The 20,682-nt window shown below is 39.8% G+C and overlaps 1 protein-coding gene across 2 annotated transcripts in view; it reads left to right on the top strand.

The window, feature by feature from the left end:
- Positions 1-20,682, top strand: part of ITGB1 (integrin subunit beta 1) — a 35,809-nt gene that overhangs the window by 1,666 nt on the left and 13,461 nt on the right. For both annotated transcript variants that reach the window (XM_033166139.1, XM_033166140.1), the window contains exons 2-8: positions 9,043-9,112; positions 10,038-10,123; positions 15,378-15,600; positions 16,651-16,821; positions 18,006-18,244; positions 19,204-19,359; positions 20,017-20,112. In XM_033166139.1, coding sequence (XP_033022030.1) covers positions 9,043-9,112; positions 10,038-10,123; positions 15,378-15,600; positions 16,651-16,821; positions 18,006-18,244; positions 19,204-19,359; positions 20,017-20,112 — 1,041 coding nt within the window. The remainder of the gene's footprint in view (positions 1-9,042; positions 9,113-10,037; positions 10,124-15,377; positions 15,601-16,650; positions 16,822-18,005; positions 18,245-19,203; positions 19,360-20,016; positions 20,113-20,682) is intronic.

Below are 20,682 nucleotides of genomic sequence, written 5' to 3'. Positions count from 1 at the left end.
CTGGCACTTTAAATTAGCTCAGAAAGATGTTAACTTCTCACACACCTGTAAAGTAGGCCTAGGCTGGAGGCCTTTTCAACTGCTTCTGGAAATTGACGCTGTCACTTGAAGTGCTGATCCACCATGCTGGAGTGTGTTATAGACTAGGATGTAGCACTGCAGAGATCCCCACTACACCTGCCAAAAGCATGGGCAATGGAAATCCACCACTCCCAGTACGTTAGCCAGAGGCAGAAATAGGCCATTGAAGGATCTCCTGGTTCATCAACTACTAGAGCTACTGCAGCAAAGATCATAGCTAACACACACACACTTAGCTTTAGCTGCAAGGATACAGTAGCTCTGTTCACTAGTGCTACTCCCAGATGGGAGTTACTGTAAGTTTGCAGTTATTTACTGATCCCTTGCTGGATCCTCTGCAATTTGCTTATCGAGCTAATAGGTCAGTAGATGATACAATCAACATGGCATTGCACTACATCCTGCAACACCTGGATTCCTTGCGGACCTATGTACGAGTTCTGTTTGTGGACTTTAGCTTAGCTTTTAATACTATTGTACCATCTAAATTGTTTTCTAAATTAATTCATCTCAATTTACCTGCCCCTGTTTGCCGATGGATATACAGCTTTTTAACGGACAGGAGGCAGCAGGTGAGGTTGGGGAAAATTATATCGAGCAACAATACCATCAATATCGGTGCTCCCCAGGGGTGTGTCCTTTCCCCACTTCTTTTCTCTCTATACACAAATGAATGTACCTCAACTGATCCATCGGTTAAGATCTTGAAATTTGCTGATGACACAACAGTTATTGGGCTTATCCAGGAGGACGATGAATCTGTGTATAGGCGGGAAGTAGACCATCTTGTTTCATGGTGCACCGAAAATAATTTGGTACTAAATATCCAAAAGACAGTAGAAATGGTAATTGATTTCAGAAGGCACTCTTCTGTTCTGCCACCACTTTCCATTCTTGGTAACATGGTTGTAATAGTAGAGTCCTTTAAGTTCCTGGGCTCCATAATTTCTTATAACTTGGTCAAGCAACATCAATAGTATTATTAAAAAGGTCCACCAGAGGCTGTATTTCCTGCGTCAACTAAGGAAATTTAAATTGTCCCAGGAAGTGTTGATTCAATTCTACAGAGGCATCATTGAAACTGTTCTCTGTAATTCTATAACAGCTTGGTACGGTACAGCCTCTAAGAGAGACAAGAAAAAGCTCCAACGAGCTGTAAGAATTGCAGAAAGGGTAATTGGTGTTAGCTTGCCTTCAATAGAGACAATTTATGCTACCCGAGTAAGGAAGAGAGCAGAGAGAATTGTAGCAGATCCTTTACATCCCGGTCATCATCTGCTTGATTTACTTCCATCTGGACGTCGCTACAGGACTTCATATACAAAATCGGCCAGGCACAAGAATAGTTTTTTCCCTTGTGCCATTAAATTGTTAAATTCGTAGTTGTATAGCTTAAGGGGAGGTAAAATATGGGTGGGGTTTCTTTACTTCTTTGTATTGTGAGAGGAACAGTGTCTGTATGTTTACATTGCAATGTAGCCGAAACAAATTCCAAGTATGTTGGAAAATGTACTTGGCCAATAATAAATTATTCCTATTCCTATTCCTATTCCTATTTTCTATTGTTCAATTAATTGTTATTTAAATTCTAGACATGCTTACTTTGGAGGAACATTACAGAGCCTGGACTTGAGTTTAAAGGCAGCTTATAATTTTATTTTATTTTTAAAAAATAACAATCACAATAGCAAAAAATTAGGCAGTTAAAAAAGCAGCAATTGATGGTTTCAACAAACTATACTTTGCCAGCAACCCAGGATTATAACCTAGAGTTTGATCCCCTTTTGCAAGCAAGGTACAATTTGAACAAACCAGTGTGGCAGGCTTGGATAGAACAGCAAACTATGTTTTCCTGCTTAAGCAGAATTGCAGTCTTTAAGTGCTGTGCATAAGGGAAGGTGAAAATAGTGTGCCTATGGCTTGTGTCTGCTTGTTCTCATAACCATGGGTTAGTGGTGCATCTGCCCCCCGTGCTGCTGACAAAAATTGTCATATTCATTGTTTTATAAACTCTTGTCACCATTAGTCGTGAAAACTGGTATGTGAATATTGGAAATAAGTAATCATTTTTTATTTTTCTGGCTACTGCTAACCTATTTGTGCTCCTGAAAGCAGCATATTATGTACCAGTAAGTAGCACAGGGCATAGATCCTTTGTGCCATAAATATTTATTTGTTATGGCATTTGGTTTTATAGACAAGAACCAATTCCATGCATAGAATATAAAAGCCAAAGCCCTTATGAGATCATTTTATTATTTTAGTTGTGATGCTGGCAGTGAGGTGAAATGAGCAAGGACAAATAATTGTGTATTCAGAACATGTGTGGATTGTTCTCAGGGAAAAGACACGTTGACTCTTATCCCCTTGAGTTTAACATGTCATTTATTTATTTATTTTTAGTTAACTATTGAAAAACTCACACACTGTTTAATCTTATTAACTATATTGTGTTTAACCCAGTTCTGTGCACTATAGATTGCATTACAGTTTTGAGGGCTTTTTTGTCCTTGTCACCTATGCTTTCAAGAGTTTCTCACTGCTCAAGTTGAAAGATGGCAGTGGGTACATACAGTGTGGTATATCTCTTCCAGCACAAGCCAAGGAGGTTTCCAAACATGTATAAATGGAAGACATTTCAGGTATAATAATAATAATAATAATATAGGAGTTTTCCAAGGATTCTATTGGGATGTGGCATTATCCAATTTTAAAGATAAATTTACACAGCTCCTAACATTGTTGACAAAACTCAGATTAAGAATGTTACTGGTAACTATAAAAATACCAAAACATTTCTTGGTATAAGTAATATTGTATGTATTTGGCCATTACGCCAGTACTCATCTGTTGGTGATTGTTTGGCATTATGGTAGTTTAAAAGTGTGCGCTAATTGCTATTTATATAGTGCTCTAGAGTGTTTGAAGAACTTCATATGTAATCCTTACAGTAGCCATGTAAGAAGAGCTGAGGCTGCCTCGTGAGTCGATTGCTGAAGTGAGATTTAAATCTGGGGCTGCAGGTCACACTCTGATCCACTATGCTACGTGTTGTATTATACTGACATGCAAATGGCAATTCAGTCATGTTGGCATATGGCATGGAAGCCAGTGGAATTGCATGAAATGAAGTTTATGAAAGTAAAAATTTAGTATCACACTACTTCTGATCATATTGGTTGGAACCCAGCAAAGAAATGCTGCAGCCCTCCCCTGCCAAGGTTTTCCTCTCATCAGTTGCAGAATAGCGTAAACCAAAAAGTCTTCATGGCTTTTACAGCTTGCTGTGGAACCTTTCTGTGCATGTAGTTTGGATTGTAGCCAAAATAACTAGGAAGAAGAATGAATACATTGGATGTTCTTTAGTATAGTTTAGCAAGTACAATCAGATACCTTCTTACCTTTTAACGTTTTTAAAGGCAGTGAGGCATAGGCTGTAAGCATCTACCAAAACGATGACAAAACATGACTAATTATTGTGTCACCAAAATATGTATCCCAAGGAAATGATTAAGCAGCCTTTTCTAGGCAGTAAATGTTTACGTATCAAAAAGTACAAGATAGAAGCAGTCAGCAACAATGAGGTCTTTAAAAGATACATCTGAAAAGGACTTTAACTCACTAATAGCAAACCAAGCTTTCCTGCCATGTATGCGAGTTCTCAGACTACCCCAGCCCTCTTTTGACCAACAGGCGCGGAGATAAGCGCTTGCTTTTTAAACAAACCACATTTACTCATAATGTCTGAACTTAGAGCTTTGGTTTGTTTAAACTCTTGTGAAAGCAGTAACAAAGTAAGATTTCAGATCCTGATTTCTCATTTGCATTTTGTATTTGTCTTTCTCTTTTACAGAGAAGAATTTAAATCTGTACCAAGCTTTAACACTAATTATTTCAAAGCAAGTATTTTTGTTTCTTGAAATGCAGAATTTCCAAAACACCCAAAACATGTGATTAAGGGCTTATTCTGGATTTTTAAAAAATGGCTCAATACCAACAATGGGATTTTTAAAAAACTAAATTTCAACCCCAGATCATTGGCCATCTTGGCTGTAGCTGATGGGAGTCAGTGTCCAACAGCAGCTGAAGGGCCACTATATATGCATATATATATATATATATATATGAGAGTCTGTGAGGGCATATATAGCACAATAGCACCTTGATATTCACTTGGCTACAGTAGAATGGTCAGGAATGTTTCTAATCTATTTCATTAGTTGACTTACACACACAGTAGGAAATACTCCCTTCCTTTGGGTGTGGTGTTAATGGAGATAATAGTGCCAGTTTTAAATCTTTTTAAAATCTAATTGCCATTTCCCATGGTATTATTCTGTATGGGATTATCATGTGATATGAGAAATGTATTTCATTTCATTTCATTAGTTTACAACATGGAGTTAAGTAAGCAATGCACACTGGAAATAATGATAGATTAATTCGGCTGGGGAACACACACACAGCTGTATACATCTTGTTTGTTGGGGGGGCTTTGCATGGCTTCTTTTAGAGTATGCGTCTGTCAGTTATTGGGGGCAAGAAGCAATTAAGGGCACTGAGCGCCACTGAGCACCAAAAACACTATTCCGGAATTTCTCTGACTTCTGCTGCTTCATCTCCACACATTCCTTGAGGACTAGAAACTCTATTGTATATATCTGTTGACTTGTTCAATAGAAAGCCGAGATTCTTAGGAATCTTATGTATTCTATCATATAGAATATTATGATTCTTACATTTTTATATGAGCTGCTTTAGGGCCCTTTTTAGAGCTGAAAAGAGGCTTATAAAATAACTTTCTACTTGTTGTGCTTGCATGGAATTGTGATTTTCACACACCCTCCCCATTTCTAAATCTCAGATCTCCTTCCCGCCCCCGCCCCCCACATTTTGGAGCCATTAAAGCAGGATGGGGACCTTCTGACCTTCCAGGTGTTGTTGCACTATAATTCCCATAACCCCAGGGGTCAGCAACATTTTCAGTCCACCATCCCTTAGACCATCTAGTGGGCTGGACTATATTTTGAAAAAAATAATAATGAACAAATTCCTATGCCCCACAAATAACCCAGAGATGCATTTTAAATAAAAGGACACATTCTACTCATGTAAAAACATGCTGATGCCCAGACATGAGGGGGTGGGAAGCCTCACTTTTGTTGTACGATGAGGTGCTGAATACTTACTATCTGTAAGAAATGTACATATGGTCTGTAAAATACTTTATGGTTGACTGAGAAAATTTGGAACATCACAGATATTTAAAGCTCTATCACTGAGCATCTGTTAACTTTCTTGGGTGGAAGCATTTAAAAGTCATGAGTTCTAAAGCAGGGGTGGCCAACCCCCAAGAGACTGCGATCTACTCACAGAGTTAAAAGCTGGGAGTGATCTACCCCCTTTTTTGGGTTCAGGTCAAAGTCGTTGAGCTTTTTTTAGGAGAGCCACATTTGTTCAGCTTCTTTGGGGGAGCCAATGATCCACCAGTGATCTACCACAAACGTCCAGTGATCAGGACATGCCTGTTCTAAAGGAAATGGTGAACTTCCTTTTACTGAAGAGAAACAGACATTGGGTTATGCATGTACTAGGCAGAAATTTCCTTTTTACCTCACCTTGAATATGTAGTGAACATGCTGCTTTTAGGAGAGCAATGCCACATGGCAAAAAAGTCTAACCATGTAACAGCTGTCCTGGTTGGTGCTGGTGATTGGAGAAAACTCCCAAGAATAGCCTGTCATTATAGGGCTTAAATTGTATGATTCTTTTCTGTCTCTTGACTGATCTTGCTATTACAAGAATAATGAGATAAGTTTTTCCAGGTTTAATATGGATGGACAAAGAAGCTTAGTTTTCTACTTACTTTTTTTCTCAGTAAGATTGTAGTCATCATAGGATGCTGCCTCTTAATGATAGTTGGGATTTTTTAAAAGCAAGTCAGGCCTTTATGAAGGCTAAGGTATGATGTGGAAATACTGCTGTGTAATACATACAGGCTGTGTGGTAAGCTGTGTAAGAACTATTTATATTCTAAACAAAATTGATTTTGTGTAGCTAAATATGGGCTTTTAAGTTACACCCAGCTGAATAATCTCATCTTGAAGGAGTTGTGCGTAGGAAGCATCTATGGTGCTGAGTTTGCTCAAAAAATGAGGCAATAACTTTGCTTCCACCAGGAAGAAATGTCTGGTGAATTGTTGTACAGGTACCAATGGTTCTGCACAGGGGTTATGTTCTTGACCCCTTCACATGTTGGAGGAGCGTGCATAAGCCTGCTCACCCTGTTACGCCACGCCCCCTTTCCTGGCCACTTCCTGGTTGCAGTGATGCGCACATGTGTGGTAACACACATATTGGACGAGCATAAAAGAGTCATTGCCTGTACTGTGATTTGTGGTTGCGGGGGGAGTGGGAGTGAGATTTTTGGATAAAGGTAAGGTAAGGGATTTCAAACTATCAAAATGAACTAAGGTGATGACAAAATGCTAGTCAGCATCTACTACATAACTAAAACTGCATTTGCTAATTAGATGTCTTGATAGGAAATAAATAGTTTCCAGTCATTTAAAAAAGTAAAGGCTGATCCCTATTAGGGATCTGCCTCAACTACAGTATTTGGTTTGAAATGCTTTTTGATGCTTTGGAAAACAGGCCACCTCAGTCCAAAGTGCTTTGCAGTCTGCTAAAACTATACTGGACTAGATGAATCCCAAGCCAGAATTAAGATTGCCGGAAGAAATATCAACCAATTCAGATATGCAGATGACACAGCTTTGATGGCAAAAAGTGAAGAGGAATTAAAGAACCTCTTAATGACGGTGAAAGAGGAGAGCACAAAATATGGTCTGAAGCTCAACATAAAAAAAGAGATCATGGCCACTGGTCCTATCACCTCCTGGCAAATAGAAGGGGAAGAAATGGAGGCAGTGAGAGATTTTACTTTCTTGGGCTCCATATTTTCACTGCAGATGGTGACAGCAGTCACGAAATTAAAAGACGCCTGCTTCTTGGGAGAAAAGCAATGACAAACCTAGACAGCATCTTAAAAAAACAGAGACATCACCTTCCCAACAAAGGTCCGTATAGTTAAAGCTATGGTTTTCCCAGTAGTGATGTACGGAAGTGAGAGCTGGCTGATGGCCGAAGAATTGATGCTTTTGAATTACGATGCTGGAGGAGACTCTTAAGAGTCCCATGGACTGCAAAAAGATCAAACCTATCCACTCTTAAGGAAATCAGCCCTGAGTGCTCACTGGAAGGACAGATCCTGAAGCTGAGGCTCCAGTACTTTGGCCACCTCATGAGAAGAAAAGACTCCCTGGAAAAGACCCTGATGTTGGGAAAGATTGAGGGCACAAGGAGAAGGGGACGACAGAGGATGAGATGGTTGGACAGTGCTCTCGAAGCTGCCATCATAAGTTTGACCAAACTGCGGGAGGCAGTGGAAGACAGGAGTGCCTGGCGTGCTCTGGTCCATGGGGTCACAAAGAGTCGGACATGACTAAACGACTAAACAACAACAAAAGAACTGTACATGTTCCCATCAGATCATAGAATTGTACAGTTGGTAGGTACACTGAGGCCATCTAGTCTAACACCTTGCAATGCGGGAATCTCAACTAAAGCATCCATGACAGATGACCATCCAACCTCTGCTTACAAACCTCCAAGGGAAGAGAGCTTATCACCTACCAAGGGAGACAGTTCCACTGTCAAACAACTTTTACTGTCAGAAAGTTCTTCTGATGTTTAGTTGGGATCTCCTTTCTCGTAACTCAAAGCTGTTGATTTGAGTCCTATCCCCCAGAGCAGGAGAAAACAAGCATTCTCTATTTTCCATGTGACAGCCCTTTCAATATTTGAAGATGGCTATCATATCTCTTCTCAGTCTCTTCTTTTCCAGGCTAAACATACCCAACTTCCTCAACCATTCCTCATAAGACTTGGTTTCCAGACCCTGTCTTCTGCAGCAGTTTGGTGTCATCTGCAAATTTGTTGAGCATCCCCTCAAGTCCGTCATCTAAAGATGAACAACAACAGGCCCAGGAGGGAACCCTGTGGCACCCCACTTGTCCCTTTTTTCAGGATGATGAGGAACCATTAGTTCCAGGATGATGAGGAACTCTTTGGGTTCAGTCAGTCAACCAGCTACAAATCCACCTAACAGTTACCCTCTCCAGTCCACATTTTACCAGCTCTTTTTACCACAAGACTATGGTGGTGGACTATGTCAAAAGCCTTACTGAAATCAAGATACACTATGTCTACAACATCCCCCTGATCTTTTGTTGTGGTTCCCTGATCAGAAATCAGAAATGCATGGAATTAAGATGTTAATAAAAGCAAGTCTAGTTGGGAGAAATTGAGATTCGTTTTCTCATGCAAGAGCCCCCAATATTGACCCATAATAAATTATTTTAAAATATAAATAAAGGTCACACCCACATTTTCCCTGTGCTTCATATACTTGTGATAAAAGAGGTATTATTTAGTTAGTTTCTACAATAGCACACTGTATTTAAATGTATAGTTGGAATCACTGCAGTGATGTGGGGATGTTGCGAATTCTTTTCTAGATTTTTTCTAAGTATATTTAATACCTTTCCACAATTAAATTATACAATACTACAAACTTGAATAAAGCTCAAAGTAATTCATATGCAAACATACAAATGCAATTAAAGAAAAAATACTGTTACATGAGATCTGTGTTTGTCTCTGTTTTTCTATGCTGTGTTTTTCATGCCTATTTCTGATCTGTAGAGCTTTACTTTGCTTCCAGAAGGACAGAATATAGTATTCATTCTGCTTTTACTGCAACATTTTAAACAGTGATTGTATAGTAAGTATAACCTTTTTACAATGCAGTTGACAGTGCTATGTACTTTTGACGCAAGTGCTCGTAACAAAGGGAGAGAAATAGTTAACTAGTTCAATTATTTATATTTTATTTTACAGGCAGAGTTCAAGTTTCTCATCTGGATTGGATTATTAAACTGCTTTGTGGTCTGTGGATCTGCCCAACAAGGTAAATGGAAATATGTACAGGTTTAGAAAGCATAGACTGTTTTTCTATTCTACAGTGCAGGTGATCTACCGGTATTAATTCCAGAGCTATCCAGTGTAAGCTTGCTATGTTTGTTTTGAATTGATTCATGGACAAATGCTGCATGTTCCACTTTCATACAACATTAATCCATGTTGGTTTAACCTCTTTGCTCATGTCTGTGAAACAGTTGGCAAAGAGGGCATATGAACAGGAGGTAGGAGGAGGAAGTGTTTGCCCTGGAGAAGAGATTGAGCTGTATCTTCAGAACCACACTCTTATTTCTCTAGTGTAGCCATCTGAAGGATGCTGAACTGCATCTACAGCTTGAAATTGTACTCTTGTCCCACGTCAGGTCATTTGAAATGTTATGCACCTCTTATTCTTCCAAGTAAGAAAAACCAAACAGCCTTTCCGTACATGCAGTGAAATAGATGCAGGTGCAATTTCTCTTGCAGAACATCTCTACGTTCTGCCGTTTCATCCTTTATATTTGGAATCCACCTGCATCTATTTTACTGTTTGTACATACAATGGAAAATCTAGATTAGCATCACCTTTTCATCGTGTGTGTGCAGTGCAATGAATGCACGTGCAATTTGTCATGCATGAATGTTGTGGTTTTCATGGTTTTTCGAATTGTTCATGGCATTTGAAGCAGTCCTAATTAATGAGTTATGAATTGGCACAGAAGAAATGTGCATTGGTGCTCCAACTTCCCCTCTAGGCTCTGAGCACTTGTGGAATTGATTGTTAAGCAACACTTGCAATCATATGTTAATTATAGATATAATGATTAGTTTGAACCTCAGTTTATGGCTAGTAAGACATTTACTTATACACTACATTAAGTTAGGTATGTGTTGTCATTTCTTTTTTTAAAAAAAACCTTTGCATTTTCTTATAGGTGGGAGCAATTGTATAAAAGCTAATGCTAAATCATGTGCTGATTGTATACAAGCTGGACCAAATTGTGGATGGTGCAAAAATGCAGTAAGTATTTTTAAAAAATATATTTCATTTGCAATATTTTGTAGCTATTCTTATACATTCAATAACTTTTTATGATACACTCATTTGCATTGATAAATAAGCTGCAAATGAAAGCTACAGGTTTCTTTGGTCAATGTTAGACTCTACAAAGTGCAGAGCAGATGTGAACAATAAGTCTGCTGTGGTTAAAATTTTGGTGGCGGAGATGTGGAGGCTGTCATGTATGTTTAAGATTGGCTTTGTGAATAACAATTCCTAGCTTGTGGGTTAAATTGTTATTGTTGTTGTTGTTGTCGTCGTCATTGTTATTCTGGAACTGGTAGGAAACAGTGCTGGCAGCAGCATCAAGATCAGCAAATATTTTTTTTGTCAGAAATAATCTTCCTTGTTTTAATGAGCCCTTGGTGCCTTTGGAAGATGCTTTTGTGCACATGGAGAGGTTTTTGAGATCCACTATGGTCTAATAGTTAGTGCTGGAATAAGAATGCAGACACTCTGGTCCTAATCACTACTCAGGCCATAAAGCTCTGTGGGCGACCTTGGTTATGTTACACACTCTCAACCTAATTACCTCTCAGGGTTGTTGTGCCAATTAAATGGGTAGCAGGATTCTTGTGCTGCTTTGAAGTTCCTGTAAAGTGCAAGGTGAAAGACGGCTTTCTTCAGGTGAGTGGCAGGGCCATTTACTCGGCTGGGCTGGGCTGGGCTGGGCTGGGCTGGGCTGGGCTGGGCTGGGAGGTGCTCAAAATATCTCTTTGCTCCAGCCCACCAGTAGGTCAACAAATGACCCTGTGTTTCCCCTGCTTGAAAGAATCATCTGTTAACCTGGGCTGGAATACACAATAGGAAGTAACAAGAGCAAGACCTTCTCTTAGTGCATTTGAGTTTCCCTGTTTGTATTTGGGTGAAACACCTTTGCCTTATTTCCCAACTCCTCTGCATGTGCCAGAGGATTTGGAGATGGAATGGATCTGTTTGTTTCACACAGCAGAATAAAAAGACCCTGGTGCAATTTGAGGGTAAAGAGATTCCTCACTTGGTGCTTTGTCCACAAATTCAATTTTCAGGGAAGGGATTCCACCTCACCAGTGACCAGCAAGAGAGAAAGTGCAGCTGAGTTGTACACAAACAGGCAGATTTGCAAGGAAAGATTCCTTGCCATTTCTCTCTTTTAATACTCCATTGAGAATAGAAATAAGTGTGTCCCTTATGCATCAGTTGAAATATATTGACTTATTTACAAGTTATCTATCAAATAACATGCTGTGACTGTTCTCCATTTCTCCCCGTCCCAGCTCTTCTACTTTCCAACTGTAATGATCAGATTGGCACTACAGGCTGTATCCATATATAGCTTAGTTCACACTGCTGTTTTTCCATGCCCCCTTCCCTACACAGGGACAGGGGTGTTTGTCATGTGGACATAAGTAGTTGACTCGTATGCATGAAATAGTCTGAGGTCTCTTGAATGCCAGATGAAAGGGGTAGAGAGGCGAATTCTCTGAAATGAACCATGTTACCCTGATTAGCTAGAAGCAGTTGCTATCTGCAGTTGGAACCAGGTGAATGGGTAAATTCTTCACTCTGTTACTAAAATCTTTTTTTATTTTAAGAATGCAGTCTCCTTAGGCTTTGTCCTCTTCCCTTTGCCAGTGGCAAGGACTCTGCCCCCTCCCTAGTTCTCCCTCATAGTTATTTAAAATCATTCCACTCTGGAGTCTCTCTGTCTGGATTTAATTATATTCTCCTGGTGATATTAGAAGGGCAGTAACTTTAGCTGCAGACAAAGCAGGTGGACAGGGAAACAGAATTTTCTGTGTGTTTTAAATCTAGTTGACTTCTGGAATGTCCTGAGTCCTAAGTTCTGATATAATCCTTAGGCCTAGTTTCACAGAGGTGGTTAAACCTCTGTATGGAATGTACTATTTCAGACTGCAGATCGGGACTTGCATGCTTGAATACTTCTCCAAAACAACAGCAGCAAAAATAACAAAAATCCATGCACAGAGATAACAGAAAATGTCTATCTTTTACAGGCCTTTTGATTCATGAGATACCCAGAAGACATAATGTACATAACTTGTTTTTTTTTAATGGTGATTAATAGTTTTGTTTTTGATTGCCATAACCCATCCTGAAGTCTACAGACATAGAGTGGGATATAATTTTTTTTAATGATAAAAGCAAAATGTTGAAGAGAAGGCTAGGCTAAAGCCCTGCTTCTGACAGCTACAGTTTCCACTGAACTTCCTTCCACTGAGGCTTCCTGTGTTTCTACCCCGCAAAATAAAATATCTGTATTCTGCTTTGCCACTTTGCCCTGGCCTTTGACACCCGAAGTGTGTATTTTCAGGACCCACTCTACCGCTGTGACCATAATTTGTTTTAAACTGTTGGAATAGTAAATTGCTGCAACCTGCCTTGGAACCTTACAGTGAAGAAGTCAAATAAATTAACAGTAGTATGCTATGTTGTATGTTGAAGCTAGAAAAGGCAAAACCTAACTTGATCCCTTTTTGTTTTTCCACTGCTTGTTAATTCTGATAGTTCCTTTCTAGTGCCACTGCTAGTGTGCACAATTTGTACTTAGTTTGCTGTTTTGTTCACTGGTGTTTTCACACTAAACTTCAGGGGATACCGGTAAATACAGTGTATGAACTGGGCTGTCTAACAGATACAGCAAAGAGCAGTTCCTATCCTCCTGGTCATCCTTTTACAGAAATTGCTTCCAGACACATCCATGTGTGTGAAAGTGATAAAACACAAATTGCTTTTATGCTGTAGCATATAATAATGTGTCTTCATTGGATTTTACATGCAAAGTGTCAGGTACTGTATTGGCTGTTTGGTCGTGTGGTCATGTAAACCAGCAGACAGCAATGACTCACTGTTCCTTTCTGGGTCTTGGATGGGCTGCTTTGAGTATACTTCCCCAGGAACCTGTATGGCATCTTCCTCTGGGGCTCTTATGTATTTAAAATAGGGGAAACAAGCCATAGCTGAGTGGCAGAGTCCTACGATTTGCAGGGAGAGGGTCCCAGGCCCAGCCCTTGGCATCTCTAGTTTAAAAAGGTCAAGCAGTAGCTGATGTGAAACACTTCTTCTTCAGACCCCAGAGAAATGCTGTCAGCCCAAGCAGAGAACTCTGGGGTAGATGGACAATGATTCTGACTGGGGGGGGGGGCATTCAGCTTCCTATACTAGTGACCAAAATTATGGATACCTTTTGGAGAAAGTGTATTTTTGAGGGTTTCTTTCTTTTCTTTTTTTAGTAACACCATAAAATTATATATCGGTGGAAAGATAATTTAATGAAGAATGTAATGCAACAAAGATTGTTCAATTATCTGTATTCTATCAAAAGTTATAGCCAAATAACCAGAAAAAGGGGTGTTTAGAGAGCCAGTCAGGTGTCATCTTGTTTTGGCAATGATGGCTCATAGCACCACTTTTTTGGGGGGGGGGGAGAATAATACCATAAAATTTTATATCAATGGAAAGACAATTTTGGCCACTAGTGTATGTTCTTATCAAGATGCTACACATGTGTATTGTACTTATTTCCAAGAGGAAAGAATCTAACTTTGGCATCCTCCACACTTGAAGGTACACGTACACATACATACATACATACATACAGTGAGAGGGGAAAGTATTTGATTCCCCTGCTAAATTTGCCCATTTGCCCTCTGATGAAGAAATGACCTCTCTGACTTTTGTCTTCTGGGTTTTTGGGGGGCGGGTTTTCCTGTTGTTATTCTGTCTCTCACAGCTACAATAAACCTACCATTAAAATTATGGGCTGGTCATTTCTTCGTCAGAGGGCAAACGGGCAAATTTAGCAGGGGATCAAATACTTTCTTTCCTCACTGTACATACTTTTGTTTGTATGTATGCTGCTTTTCATCCTTCTAACCATGCTCAAGGGAGCTTACAGCATGAAAAAAATACATAACATTATAACAAAAGGAGTCATAAACAATGAATAAATCGTTTTTTAAAAAATACAACCAAACAGAACAGTTTCCACATATGTCGCAACAATATCTAAAATAAAGATACAATAAACCAACAGCAACAACTCCTTGCTCCCCCCCCCCCAAAAAAACCACCCCAACCCAAGATTCTGTTCAGCAGCCTCAGCTTTTGTAGCTCTCAGGCCAGGTGAAAAAAGGCTTGCAAGGCAGGGGGCAGGTCCTCCAGGACTGAGAGCTAAGATGGAGTAGCTCTACATCAAATGAATGCATTACTCCCTCACTCCCTTCAGAAGTGATCTCACTAAAATTATATATAAAACCTTCCTTGTTTTGGTCTGTTCGTCACGGTTGCAGGCACACTAACAATAACAATGTGCAGTCCCCTCTCCAGATTTGCTGTTGGATCTTCCTTTTCATGCCTGGACTAAACACTTATTTTTGTCCCTCAACCAAGCTGTTTTTCTGGCTGTGTTGTCTCTCGAGTTCAGTTCCTGCCATGTCTCCTCTGCCTCTCTGGCACTTGGCTCCTGGCAAGAGCCCAGCTGGTTTAGGCTTTACTGCTTCATCACACACCCCACTACTGGAAGCAAGGGCCCATTCTTTCAAATGCCAGGACTTCTTCCTCTCTGAGTCTACCTCACATCTCTTTCATTCTCCTCCTCTCCCGTTCTTCTTGTAGCTTGTGGTTGCAACCATGACCCACACCCACACCGGTGTCATGACTCCTTTTCGGAGTCTGTGCCCTTACAGTCTACCCTGCCCATCCTGCAGCTGTCTCCTGTTTTTGCTAGCTCTGCTAGGCCCTTGCATCTCAACCCTTCCCCCAGGGCTTCCTCGCAGGGACAGGTGATAGCTTTGAAACCTACCAAGCCCGCTTACAGCTTCTTGAAAACTACTGTCAAGTTAGTTTGCTCTGAACTGCTCATCACTATAACATTGCTGAATTCCATTCCATTTTTATGCTGCTTTCAATCATCTTCCAAGGAACTATTAAAAATAGTAAAAATAATAAAATAACATTTGGAACAATATTACAGTTTAGTACAAAAATTAGACTTTGCTGCACTCTGCTGTATCTTTGCATTTCTGAAAACATACCTTTACTGAAGGTGATCCCCTCCTGCAACTAATATAGCAATACAAAGTGAAAATCAGATTTGGTTTTTTAAATGTCAGCGGTGTTTTGAATTGTATGCGGAATGAACCATGGTGGTAGTATAGTTGGAGATGAGCCTACTGTGAATAATTTAGAACCTGGTTTTGTTTATGTTTGCTAGACCTTCTTACAAGAAGGAGAATCTACTTCAGCACAATGTGATGATTTGGAAGTTTTAAAAGCTAAGGGCTGCCCTTCAGGTGAAATAGAAAATCCCAGAGGCTCACAGGAAATGCTGAAAAACAAGGAAGTAACCAATCGTGTCAAAGGGACTGCTGAGAATCTTAAACCGGAAGACATTACTCAAATTCAACCACAGCAAGTACAGTTAAAGCTGCGAATAGGTAAGGATGTCAGATTAACAGTGATTTTGTATTCCTTATGTTCTCACCATTATTCAAGAAATTGACTAGAACTGTCCAAACATTAAGATAGATAGATGATAGATGATAGATCTAGCTTCAACTGAGGTGGGAATGTTGTACCTTGATCAAGCCATTGTACCTTGATTTTCTAGTAGTTTCCCCGCCTTGGCAACTCAAATGCCTTTTGACAGACACTTGCACATGAACATTCAACTTACCCTATTCAGGAAATGCATCTGAAGCTCTTAAATTACTAGTCTTCATGAAACATGGTGTGGGATAATTTCCAGAATATTGGGGCTTTCTAAACAATTTTGGTATATGCGTAAATGGTTTAAGATTCATTTGGGATCGAAAATGCTTCTCTTCACCCTGAAAGTGCTTTGGAACTGCTCAGAGGAAACTCAGAATGTGCCTCAAGCATTGAGAACCACTATACATATTTCAGAGTGCCTAGCGAGAAGGAACAGGAATTGTACCAAAATATGTGTTTACCATTGGAAACAGCAAATGGATTATCCAATTGGAAGAATCCTCCTAAGTAGATTTGGGTCCCATCTGCACTGTACGTTGAATTCATGATCATACCACTTGAAGCAGTCGTGGCTTCTCAAAAAGAATCATTGTTATGAGATCCCAGTGTCCCTCGCAGAGCTATACTTGCATGGCAAGGCCCCGAACCCTCCCCCTATGTTGGAATAAAGGGCCATCTTCTGAGGGCCACTTGCCAGTGGTGTAGGGCCAAAGGCAAATGTGGGTGGAGCAACAGGTGTGACTTAGTACAGTGGACTATTTTCCACCTATGCCAGAGAGGTTTTAAAATAAGCTGACATCTCACACACAGCTCTCTGCCCTCCATCCAGGCAAGGAAGAGGCAGCATCATAGCTCAAGGATATATTCTAGCAAGACAGAGGCACTAAGCATAGGGTGGAAGTGGACGTGCACTTATATGTTTAGCGTACTGTACTTACTGTCTAGTGTCATTATTGAATTTTTGCTTTAAAACTTATTTCTTTTTCTGGGATTAGGGGAACCACAGACATTTTCATTAAAATTTAAGAGAGCTGAAGATTATCCCATTGATCTTTATTACCTTATGGATCTCTCCTACTCTATGAAAGATGACTTGGAAAATGTGAAAAGCCTTGGAACTTCTCTGATGAGTAAAATGAAGAATATAACTTCAGATTTTCGAATTGGTAATAATTTTTTTTAAGATCATTTTAAATTAGGGCTTGCTTTTCTTTACAAACAAAGTTCTGTTTATCATGTCAAAATGTAAAGAGAAATATACATGTGTAATATGCATGTGCTCAGAAATATAAACATGATTTAGTACGTTTGTACTAGGAGAAGAAAATGCATACTTTTATAACATAGATTCTGTATTAGAGTGCTGCTGGATAAAAACAGATTTGGATAGAGCAAACCTGAGAGCCTTGATGCTGTTATATCAGCAAGCTAATAGAGAGCAAGGATTATAATAGGTTGCATCAAATTTAAGGCATACAGTAGACTTAAGTTAATCAAGTTTATTGTCAATGCTTTTTATTCTGAAGATAACTTAAGTCATGTACAAACTTAACAGGTAGTATTCAAAGCTAGTCCTCAGAATAGACCCACTAAAGTTTCTGGAAATACCTAATGAGTAGTTTGGATCTACAGTGGTACCTCGGGTTACAGACGCTTCAGGTTACAGACTCCACTAACCCAGAAATAGTACCTTGGGTTAAGAACTTTGCTTCAGGATGAGAAGAGAAATCATGTGGCAGCGAGAGGCAGTAGCTAAAGTGGTACCTCAGGTTAAGAACAGTTTCAGGTTAAGAACAGACCTCCAGAACGAATTAAGTTTTTAACCTGAGGTACCACTGTACTCTTAAGTTGGACTTGGTTGAATACAACCCAACATTTATTGGTTTCTATGTAAACATTGGAATTTTTATTGGGTTTCATATACAACCCCTTGAGAAAGTAAAGAGTCTACATGGTCCCAGTTCATAGCACTCCTTCCAGGCAAGATACCCTGCTGCTTTAGGATGAACACATGCATAAAAGAAACCCACATGACAGCCAAGTAGCTTCTCTGGGTTTCCAAACATGTCTGCTGTGTAGAAGACATTCAGTATAATAACCCTTACTAAGGGTTAGTTCTGACCCTTCAGAACCACTTCCTCCTGGACACTTCATTACCTGGTAGACCAAGCTTCCCATTGTTTCCTGATGAAAAATAATGTATTTTGCTGGAGCGCAACCTGCCCTGCAACTTGGTGGCTTCTCCATAGGGCTTTCTATTGCTCTCAGAACCACAGAATTAATAGAGTTCCATTGTATGTCCTCCCTCCCTCTCTCTCTCTCTCTCTCTCTCTCTCTCTCTCTCTCTCAGGTTTTGGCTCTTTCGTTGAAAAAACTGTAATGCCTTATATTAGTACTACACCAGCCAAACTCAAGAACCCATGCACTGTTGACCTTAACTGTACAAGCCCTTTTAGCTACAGGAACGTACTCAACTTTACCAGCAATGGAAATCTGTTCAACAAGCTTGTAGGTGATCAACAGATTTCTGGCAATCTGGATTCTCCTGAAGGTGGATTTGATGCAATAATGCAGGTTGCTGTTTGTGGTGTAAGTGTATTTTCATTTCTTTTGGATATTACTATAAATGCAAGAGTTGGACACAACTAATAAATGCCATTGACTTGTAGACCCTTGGCTGTTATTCAGATTTAATGGATCAAAAGTGTTAATGTAACTTCTTGGACACAAATGTTGAAAAGGTACAATGATAAGCAATTAAAAGCCAGTGGGAATCCTTAAAAAGCATTCAACCACATGTGTAAGGGTTTGTTTGTTGCAGTTCTTGCACAGGAAACAAAAGGCGTAGTCACTGTGTTCTCTCTTTCTCCAACAACAACAAAAGGTTTCAGTCACCAGTCTATGACTTGCAGACCCTCTCTTCTACTGCTTCTGGTCTTGCTCCTATAAAGTCTAGCTGCTGATTTTCAGTTCTAGTAGCTGTTAGCCAGCAGTGTATTTTGAGAGAACCCTGCTCATGTCCCCCACCCTGCCTCTCCCCAGACACACTTTGCTAGTAAAGATATAGAGTAAAACCCTGGACCAGAACTCTGATCTGGATGCCCAAGTACCATGATGCCTGGTGCCAGCAATTTTCAGAGGGAATTGGGAAGGCGACTTCAGTGTACAAGTGGAATCCTCTCCCTTTCTTGCTTTGAAGCTTTCTGAGTCAATCTCCAGTTGCAAATGTTGCATGATCGTTTCTGCATGCCTCTTGACCTCATTGAATTAAGCTGGAGCAACTGTATCCTAGTACCAACACATCCCAGCTGTCACTTCCGGGTGTGTTCAGGTGGCTTCTTCCCACATTACGTTTTTATGTTATGTACATGTTATTGTAGCTACTATCAAAACTGTACAGTAGTGATGGGAGGAGAGCTTATATCTTTCCATTTGCTAAAAATCCATGGGGATACTGATCACTCATTTTTCAGTTTTCTCTGCTACCGTATTCTTTCACAATGATTATGTTTTTGATATATATATTACATATATATAATTTATTCTAGTCAAAACTTGGATGGAGAAATGTCACTCGGTTGTTGGTATTTTCTACGGATGCTGGATTTCATTTTGCTGGAGATGGGAAACTTGGAGGAATTGTCTTGCCAAATGACGGGCGATGTCATTTAGATGACAATATGTACACAATGAGCCATTATTATGTAAGTATGCTTGAGAGAATGTTTAATTTTGTGTTTACATGTATGATATTGTGTATGTGTGCCTCTCTCTCTCTCTCTCTCTCTCTCTCTCTCTCTCACACACACACACACACGTGTAGAAATAGGAGACAATCCCAGTATACTCCCCCCCCATGTAGAAGAATGCTTTGAGAAGAACACCCATTAAAAGTTTAGCTTATAATTTAAACTTTTAAAATAGCAAGGTCTGTAAGCTTTCATGGACCAGTGCTAGCAGAGCTTGTATGTAAAAACATGTAGAGATTTATAATTTTGATATAGTAGCCTTCACATTTTTCTTCATGGAGGAAGAATGCCAAGTTTGGTTTGCCTATTTTAAAACTTAAGTTATCCAACTTTGCTAAAACTCCTTTTCTGAATCCAGAGAGAAACCCAAGAACTGGAGAACATTTATTTAACTGGCAAAATACAAGAAAAAAGCATAAGTAATGCATTGATAAGAATGAAGAATCTGAGAATTAGAGGCTTCTGTTAATGAGAGTTGATGGATTGCTTAAAAAAAATATTTTTTGACTCTCTTATGTTTGCTCTTGCTTATATTTGTACAGAAAATTGTATATAAGAATGTTATTGTGTGTGAAATTCAAGTATATATAAAATGTAAACTTCATTCTTCAGGATTATCCCTCCATTGCACACCTTGTTCAGAAGCTAAGTGACAATAATATTCAGATAATATTTGCTGTTACACAAGAATTTCAACCTGTTTACAAGGTAAGAGCAAGAGTCCCTTCCCTCACCAGCTGAGATTCCCCAGCCTGAAAATGCACCCACCCACATGACTAATGGTGCCCTCTAGGCAATAATGGTATTTACCCCCACCCACCCTAGGTGGGAATGTAGAGAGAGCTGATGGGTTGCAGTTGCCCCACCCCTGTTCTATGCATGTGTTAGAAACTTGAGAAATTTAATTCTATATAAGTATGGTTTTCTATATGGGACGCCAGTGGCACTGTGGTCTAAACCACTGAGCCTAGGGTTTGCCGATCAGAAGGTCGGCGGTTCGAATCCCCACGACGGGGTGAGCTCCTGTTGCTTGGTCCCAGCTCCTGCCAATCTAGCAGTTCGAAATCACATCAAAGTGAAAGTAGATAAATAGGTACCGCTCCAATGGGAAGGTAAATGGCGTTTCTGTGCTCTGCTCTGGATTTGCCAGAAGCGGGTTAGTCATGCTGACCACATGACCTGGAAAAACTGTTTGAGGACAAACGTCGGCTCCCTTGGCCAGTAAAGCGAGATGAGCACCGCAACCCCATTGTCGTTCGCGACTGGACTTAACTGTCA

The sequence above is a fragment of the Lacerta agilis genome, chromosome 12 (assembly GCF_009819535.1).
Source record: "Lacerta agilis isolate rLacAgi1 chromosome 12, rLacAgi1.pri, whole genome shotgun sequence".
NCBI classification, from domain to species: domain Eukaryota; kingdom Metazoa; phylum Chordata; class Lepidosauria; order Squamata; family Lacertidae; genus Lacerta; species Lacerta agilis.
This window is presented reverse-complemented; position numbering and strand designations above follow the sequence as displayed.